Genomic DNA, 8,517 nt, shown 5'->3' with positions numbered 1-8,517 from the left:
GCCCCCCGCGCGAGCCGAGGCCGGGAAGCTCCCGCGGCCGTCCCGGCGGGGGGCGCTGCAGCACTGGCCCCTCCCGCCCGGCGCCGGGGAGCCGGTGGCTACCTTTGGTTCCCGCCCTGGGACGGGAGGCTCTGTCCGCTCCCGGGGCAGCCTGGGCGCTCCCTGCGCCTCCCTCCCGAGCTCTTCTTCCCTGTGCATTTGGGGAGGTGCCCCCTTCGGGCGGCGGGGAACGCGGGTGAGTGGGGAGAAAACTGCCCGGGGGAGACGGGCCGTGGGGGTGTAGATGGAGGCCGAAAAGGCCAGGGAGGTGCAGGGTGCTGGGGGTGGAGGGATGACAGGGACCTGCTGGCAAGTCGTGCCGGCTCCCACCCTCCTCCCTGGGAGGAAGCGCGGCTCTCTGAGGACCTGGAGAAGGGCTGGGGCTCTCGATCCCATGAAGAGGGCGTCTCTCAGGGTCATTGCTACGGGGGCTCTGGGTTGGGAGAGAGCCCGGGGCCGGCCTGGGTCTCCTTTGGGCCCCCCCTGGCTCCCAAGCCAGGTTACATAAGGAGGCAAGTCTGCTCCTCTAGGTAACCTGCCCCTCCTCTCCTGCCGGGCCTAGAAGACTCTCTTCTGCCCCGCCCCTCAAAGGAGGTTGAGGGATTGGGCCACAGGGCCTGGATCCCTGGACCCCAGGGTGGCAGACCTAGGCTTTGCCTAGGTCAGTGGGAGGGGCTGGGAAGGTGGGAGGCCTTGGCTCCTCTGCAGGGATAGATGGGCCATCGTTGAGACTGGAGACAGAGGCTGATGGAAGAGGAACTCAACTGACCCCTTGGGTCAGCTCCAGTTGCAAAGTTGCCTGACTCTTGCTCAGCGTAAGGCTCGCCCTACTGGTGCCCAGGGCCTGGTTCTGTGACCTGAGCACATGTGCTCAGGGCAGATGTGCTCAGGTCTCTCCAAAAAGGGCTTGCAGACTGTGTGGGTGTGTGTACTTGGGTTTAAATCTTGGTGGACTCTCTCCTCAGGGTCTTATTTTGAGGAGCATCCCGTCTGAAGCCTTAAAGCGTGCCTCCTTGTCCTTTCCGTCCTTGCTATGAACTGTGTTCCCCAATAATCTTCCTCCTTGCCCTCCCCCCACCCCACCCCCACCCCTCCCCTGAGGGTTTTTAAAAACACCTCCCATTGCTTTCATCTTTCCAGAAAATCTGGCTGCAGCTTGGATGGACGCCTTATCTTCCTTCGCAGGTTTCTAGGGGAGAGTTTAACAAGGTATCAGGTGTGAGCATGGCACTGGTTTTCTATAAACCTGAGGACCAGGGAAGAGAAGCGAGATCTGTTCTCGTGCCTCTGGCTGGTGAAGGTTTTGCCTTGTTTAAAACAGGGAGGACAGATTTCTGAAAGACTCTTCTGTTCCTCTTCTTCTTTGGCCTTGGTTCAGAGCTCCCAGCTCCAGAACCTTTCTGAAGAGCTGGGTGCTGTGAGATTTGAAGGGCTATTGGAAGGCATGGGTGTTGGGGCCTCTGACTTTCTTCCTAGGTTGGTGGCAGCCACCTCCAAGGAGATGTGTGGATAAGCGCTCACAGTGTCCCCTAAGGCAGCATTTGGACACGGATCTCTCTACTCACTCAATGCCTCGCTGTTGCAGCCACCAGGGCCTGTTGTCTGCCCCACTTGTTTGCAGGACCTGTGGGCATCTTTTCCAACCTGCAGAGTCCTTGCCAGGGTGAGAAGGGCTGGGGTCTCTGGGGCTCGTTTGTCGGGGGGCTGCTGGTGTTGCAGCGGGCTACCTCTCGCCCTGGTGTCTCTGTTTCCAGCTCAGCTCTGGAAGAGAGGGGCCGGTGCAATTCCAGGTTGGCCTGCTCAGGATTTATTCTGCCCCGGCTCAACTTGAGCAGCCGGTGCCAGGGCTGAGAGCAAGCTACATTCTTTTCTGCTTTTCTGCTGCAGGATGCAGTTTGCTTTTTTCCATGTGAATGAATTATGTTTGAAACCAAAATGAGAGGAAGAAAAAAATAGAGTGTGTATGGGTATGTGTGTGTGCATACCTATATAGGCAGGAGGAGAGCAGCAGGCACATTATTTTTCCATTTTCCTTTAATTAAGGCTCTGTGGAGGTGTGTTTGAAAACAGAGGGTCTCCTATGCCTTTGAGGAGGGTGAGAACACTGTTTTGGCTGCGTCCCGGGCCATATGCAGCGTATGGTGGCCAATGAAACTGGGCCTGGCTCGTTCTGTTGCTTGTCTTGGCAGTCGGTTCCGTGGCTTGTGTTACCAGCTCTGGAACTTAAGGGCTGCCAAGCTCTGTGTGCCTGTATGTGTGTGCGCGCGCGTGTGCGTGTGTGCACTCTTGTGCATGTGTGTGGTTTGGCCTCTTGAAGCTCAGTGAAGACAAATGCCTTAGCGACCCAAGGTTGGAATTTTCAGTCTGTGTTTCTTTACACTCCATGCTGGCTGTGGGAGGCCCAGCCAGAGCCCACCATTCTGGGGGTGTTTTTTGTTTTGTTTTGTTTTTTGTTTTTTTGGTCTGTTTTCTTGCTGCAGCCCGTAGGATTCCATTTGTGGAGCTCCATTTCCAAAACTTTAGTTGACCAATGGCATTTTTTTAAAGGGCCAAGAATTTGTCAGCCGCCATGTGCATGTCTATGTTATGTATCATACTATGAACTACCGACACCAATGAACACAGTTGGGGTGAGGCGGAAAGAGCAGATAGAAGGCTTGTCCAGTGGTAGTCCTTTCCCACCTCTTTGCTGTTTGGGATAAGGATCTCGGCAGAAATGCCTTAATGTGTATTTATTGAGCCCTTACATTAGGCCGGGGAGAAGGCTGTGTTTCCAGGCGGGGCCTCATCAGAGGCATTTCTCTGGTCTGCAGGGAAGACTTTTTCCTGGGGGGAGAGGTTCTAGTTTCCTCTGTGGTGGGATGGCCATGCAAGGATCGTGCATGCTAGTGTCCCATGCCTTTGGCGTCCTCTGGGCCCTGTCTCCCCTCATTCTCTTCTTGAGAGGATGCAAGGAGTGACCCTTTGTGAGCAGTGCAGGGATACAGTAGATTGAAGGACACAGAAGATGCTGGCCCTCTGCTTCTGGGTGGAAGGCACTGGTGGTGTCTTGTTGCCAGCGATCTGTGTTGTTGTGTTCGGAGCTGGAGGAAACTTTAGGAGACAGACACCAAGGCAAAAGACAGGTATTCGACCTCATCTCTGCACCTTTGTACCCAGCATTGATCCGCCACCCTCTATTTCTCTGTTGCAGTAACGGCCTGGATGCGGGGTGGTCTTGCCCCCTTGGAGTTTACAGCTGGAAAGTGGGGCAGCAGAGACTCTTTGGGGAAGAATCTTTTTCACAGCCCTAGGAACAGGGGATCAGAGCTGGGTGGGAAATGTGCGGAAGGGATGTCGACGGGTCATCCAACACCAGTGTTCCTCCAGGAAGGAAGTCACTTCACACTTACTAGGTACAGGCACTGTTCCAGGTACTTTCCAAGTATTAACTAATTTAATCCTCTTCTCCGCCTTACGGGGCAAATAACGTTATTATTCCCGCTTTACAGCTGAGGAAAGCGAGCTGTGGAGAGGTTAGGGAACGTGCCCAGGGTCCCACAGCTAGTAAGGGGCAGAGCTTGGATTCACTCTCAGACGTGCTCCCAGGTTCCCCGTTCTAACGTGCCTCAGTCTCCTGCTTGCAAGCTGAGACAGCCATCCGAGACACGTGCGCGGCCGCCCCTCTTCTAAGTCTTGGAGATTTCTCCATCCTTTCGTGCCTTGCCTTCTGGATCGGCTTATCTTTTGGAAGCTGATTTACCCATCTCATTTCAGATTCCAGGAGAGAGATCATTCCAGATGATTCCTTAGTTCCAAGAACAGGTTTGGTATTTAACACTCCGAGATTCACAATAGTTAGTACTACATTTTGTGACCACTGGTCTGGAACCTTTCCATCGGCAAATCCCCTCCCCTTTCTGGCCATGGACTTCTGTCCTCCACATTTTCCTCCGGAGAATCTTCCCAGGCTCTGGCTCCCAAGACCTGCCACCCACTCTTGCTGATTCTCAGTTGCTGGCTACCTGCTCTTGACTTCTGACCCCACTGGTGTTCCTGCGGCCTGACCCCTGAGCTCCCTTGCTCCATGATCTGCCCCCGCTCACCTCCACTTTCTCTCAGTGCTGAGCCTTGCAGCCCCCCGCACGCACTGTGGCTGACCTTCTCCAAGAGGCCCAGGGACTTTAGAGCCTCCCTTCTATTTCTATGGACAGAGAGTTCATGATGCAGATGCTAACTTTCTCTTAACCTACCCCCTGCGCCCGTTACATCTGTCTACACCATTCTAGATGAAGATGATGATGATTAGACGCACTCTCTAACAAGAATAGCCCTTAATGAGCTTGACCCATCAAAGCAAGACTGTTACTTGCAGATGTTTCCATTAAATCAATTATAGTTTACAGATTTACATATAGGAAACAAGAGAAGAAAATAAGAGAAAGGAAACCTTAGGTTACCTCTACGTTTCTTTCTTCTGGTTGAAATGACCCTCCATGCTAGTCTCTTCCAATAGGACCCATTTTCTGGAATTGACATGTGTTGCGGCTTTTCTTGGGCTGGTACAAGGCAGTGCCCCACACAGTGCTCCTACAAGACCCTGGGTAAGTCAGAACAGGGGGAGACAGCTGTCAGACCTTTGCTTTAGGTGCTTGCCTCGTGGACCCATCTGGTCCCCACTTCTTCCAAGCCACTTGTAAGGGAGCCGCATCAAACCTCCCCAAATCTTAGGCTCAATAACAGCTCAGGGTCTCCTGGGACTTCCTGAACGCGCTCTGTCTTATTCAAGCCTTCCTTGTCAGTCTCATCCCCAATCTGTGATTCACCCAGCTTTTCTTCATTGGCTGGTTTCCAAGTTGTTCCTGGTCAATGTCCCAAATCGCCAAAATCGTTTTGGATTCTAGGACCTGTCTTTTGAGGTCAAGCCCCATTTGCCGGTTTTGGTCTTCTGCAAACATATAGAGCCTGCCCTTTATTTATGCATCCCAGTTACTAACAGAGACATGGAGGGTGTTTATCTTCCTTTCGGACCTCCGGAGCCCTGAAGGGAAAAAACGCTGGGTTCTTCCCCCTAAAGCTTTGAGTGCATAGTTCTCCTTTTCCTCCTAAATTGTTTCCGTATGGAACAAGCAGTTTGGGAGATGATTTCACCTCTTGTCATCTTTCCTATGTCTTCCTTGAAGTGGGTAAATTCCTCCTGGCTGTTACTGGTTCCTTGCCACTGCCCCCCTCCCCATTTTTATAGATCCCTAAATCACATCAAATTGTTTTCTTTCTCAAATCACCAAAGTTGCCTTTCAACCTTGGATCATCAGCCAGCTCTTTCCAGTTGATGAAGAGTTGGTTATGAAAGGGAGCCGCTCCAGCCTCTCCATCTTCTGCATCCCTACCCCCACCCCCAGAGCCTTTTAGGATGACATCGTGCTGGTGAATGTCAGCTGTTGTGATTGTCTCCTAGGAATGGCATGTGTTAAGAACTTTGTGGTTTGTATCTGAGCAGTTAGGGGCGCCCTTGTGGGGGGGAGGGGGAAGGAGAGAGAGGGGGGATTTTTGCTTCTGCAGAGGAAAGCCTGATGCCTGAGCCTCTTAGCAAGGCTGGCCATTGGGATGGGTTCACAAGGGAGCAGGAATGGCAAGAATTTATGGGGCTGATGCTCCCAGGGGGTGGTTGCCCCTCCAAGGGGCTTCCACAGTAGCAAAGAATCCATTATATTTTGGGATCATTTGTTAGTGTCTCATTTATACCATCTGTATGAAAATAAACAGAAGCTGCAACAGAGCCTATCATTCCCGGAATAGAATGGGGTCTGGCTTCCATCTCTTCCTGAGATGGCTTAGGCAGGGAAGCATACAGAAGCCTCTGGAGTATTTTTCTTGGGGTCTCCTGTGGGAACAAACAACCCGGAGGTGGATAACGGGCATCTGAACTCCAGGGACAGAGCCTTACCCCACGCACTGAAGTTTGCCCTACTGTGAATGTCTGTTAATCATTTGTTCATTCATTCATTTTTATTTATTTATTAATTCAACACGTATTTGTTGATAACCCTTTCTGTGCCAGAAAGGATGCCATTGGCATGGTGGCTCCTTCCCCCTTAAAATCACTCCTCTGTTTGCTGAGTGACCCCACATGGTTTGGCCCACAGGGATTGGTCTTTACAGGACAGAAGGTTCTTGAGGCTTCTGGCCAAGGAGGAGCTTTTGCTGCGTACTTTTGCTTGGCTGCACACCTGGGGTGTGGTACCTGAGGGGTCGGTGCCCAGCCGAAGCTCCAGGCACAGGGCATTTCCCAGCCCCCATCTCCTGTCTGTTTCACCAAGCTCACACCTCCTTTTGCGGGGCACTGACTCCTTGTACCATCCGTTCAGGTCTGGCAGAGGGGGTTTGGTAAGGTTTGCTCCCCTTTTGAAAAGGAGTTGTGAGTTTCTTTTGTCAGTCTGGCTCAGGTAGCCTGAAATCACTCCCCTCTGCCTGTCAGGTGTCCACATGGCTGGGCCCAGGCATCATTATTGTCGCAAAGGAATGAGTCCTTACATTGGCCCCTTCTGTATTTTCCCGGGAGGAGGCCCCGGGGAAACATGCAGCTGATCTGGCCGCCCCAGAGCTGCCTACTGCCACCTTCTCTGCATTGAGGACCTGGCTCTGGGGGTGGGGCGGGGGAGGGTGTGAGGGTGACTTCAGTCCAGCTCAGGCTTAGGGAGGGTCACAGTACATTGACCCACCACATGCAAATGTCTCAAGGGCCATGTTCATGTCTGGGCTCCCACCCAGGAGGGTGTTCAGGGAACTTCCTAAACCTGGATCGGCACCGAAGAAGGCAGAGTAGAGGGTCCTCCACTAGGGGCTAGTGTCTCAAAACCCACCGTTAAAAGGTCATTCCTTCTGCATTAATCTCTCTGGAACCCCAGGAGGGGAAACAGAAAGGGCAGGGTGACCAGGGCCTCAAAATTCAGGGACCAGGAGTCCAGCCCTGGCTTTTCCCTTGTGTGACCTTGGGCACGTTGTTTGACTTCTCTGAGCTTTAATTTCCTCATGTGCAAAATGAGGATGTGGTTTAGATAAGCACAGGGCCTCTTTCAGCTCTAAGACTGTAACTTGATGTGAATGAGTCTCAGATCCTTTTCTGAGATGACCTGGGGGAGATTAGGTGCTGAGGAGGGGAGAAAGGGTGTGGGATGGAAGGAGGGGCTGAGGGGCCCCAGTGTGGGGGGCAAAGAGGTGGAGCACAGATGTAGGGCCTGGGGCACCAAATGTGAACTTGGGTGCAAGGCACGGAGCTCTGTGCAAATGGCCTTATAGGCAGATGTGGCTGGTGTGCTGAGGGCAAAATAGTAGGTCCACTGTCCACTAACATGCACCTTTCTTTAAAAGTGATGCGGGGGCGGGGGGGAGGTGCCTGGGTGGCTCAGTCGGTTAAGCATCCGGCTGCGACTCAGGTCATGATCTCACGGTTCGTGGGTTTGAGCCCCACGTTGGGCTCTGTGCTGACAGCTAGCTCAGAGCCTGGAGCCTGTCTTCAGATTCTGTGTCTTCCTCTCTCTCTGACCCTCCCCTGCTCGTGCTGTCTCTCTCTGTCTCTCAGAAATAAAATAAAAAGCATAAAAAATTTTTTTAGAAAAGTGATGCCCCGGGGGCACCTGGATGGTTCAGTCGGTTGAGTGTCCGACTTTGGCTCAGGTCATGGATCTCACAGTTCGTGGGTTCGAGCCCTGCATCAGGCTCTATCCTGACCACTAACTCAGAGCCTGGAGCCTGCTTCAGATTCTGTGTCTCTTTCTCTCTCTGCCCCTCCCCTGTTCATACTCTCTCTCTGCTTCTCAAAAATAAATAAATGTAAAAAAGAATGTTTTTTTAAGTGATGCCCAGTAGAAGTCTTTGTGGTTTGAGGGTACAAATCCCTCATATGCTTTTCCCCTCAGGGTGCAGAACCTATTGAGAAAGGGCCACAGGCTTGGATAGGGAACCAAATTTCACCTTGAAAGCAAAACAGAGATGGAGAATGTGGGGTGTGCTTGTGGCCAAAAGGGGCTCCCTAGTGGACCCCTTTCCCGCAGTCCAGACCTGGCAACCTGGACGGGGACAGGGGGGTTGCGGGCTATCCCCCAGGGCTGCTCTTGCGGGAGGCAGAGACCCCAAGACACCCATAGGAGAACCTTAATTCTCCCAACCAGGAGGTGCCATGAATGTCACACCTCCCATCTCGAGAAATAGCACCTTCTTCATGGGAAGAGACTGATGCAGATGGAAAGATAGGACAAAACGCCCCCAGGATTTCCAGGACAGTCAAGGTTTTGATTTAATGGCCCTGTGCAGAGAGGTGGGAAGGCAGAGGGTCCTGGAATCCAGGAGCAGATCTGTGACTCAGCAAGGCTGCGCACATCTGATCCGCGTGTTCTCAGTGCCTCCTGGCCTCGAGGTGGTCCACCGTTGGATGGGTGGGTGGATGGACGCATACGAGCCCTGTCAGGGACCAGATAAGCTTGGCTTTCCTGGCGACGT

General features: G+C 52.9%; 1 protein-coding gene across 4 annotated transcripts in view; it reads left to right on the top strand.

Annotated features, from left to right (window-relative positions):
- Window positions 1-8,517, top strand: part of JDP2 (Jun dimerization protein 2) — a 42,010-nt gene that overhangs the window by 167 nt on the left and 33,326 nt on the right. The window contains exon 1 of one of the 4 annotated variants that reach the window (XM_029950385.1): window positions 66-235. The exons of 1 other annotated variant lie outside the window; for it this stretch is intronic. Coding sequence is in view for 1 of the 3 variants with exons in the window: in XM_029950382.1 (XP_029806242.1) it covers window positions 4,556-4,622 (67 nt within the window). In the remaining 2 variants the exon portion in view is untranslated. Of the gene's footprint in view, window positions 1-65; window positions 236-1,253; window positions 1,703-4,472; window positions 4,623-8,517 lie in introns of those variants that run through there. 2 more of the 4 variants (XM_029950384.1, XM_029950382.1) reach the window with 2 other exon arrangements.

Source organism: Suricata suricatta, chromosome 9, assembly GCF_006229205.1.
Source record: "Suricata suricatta isolate VVHF042 chromosome 9, meerkat_22Aug2017_6uvM2_HiC, whole genome shotgun sequence".
NCBI classification, from domain to species: Eukaryota; Metazoa; Chordata; class Mammalia; order Carnivora; family Herpestidae; genus Suricata; species Suricata suricatta.
Note: the sequence above shows the minus strand (reverse complement) of the source record. Positions and strands in the feature narration are given on the sequence as shown.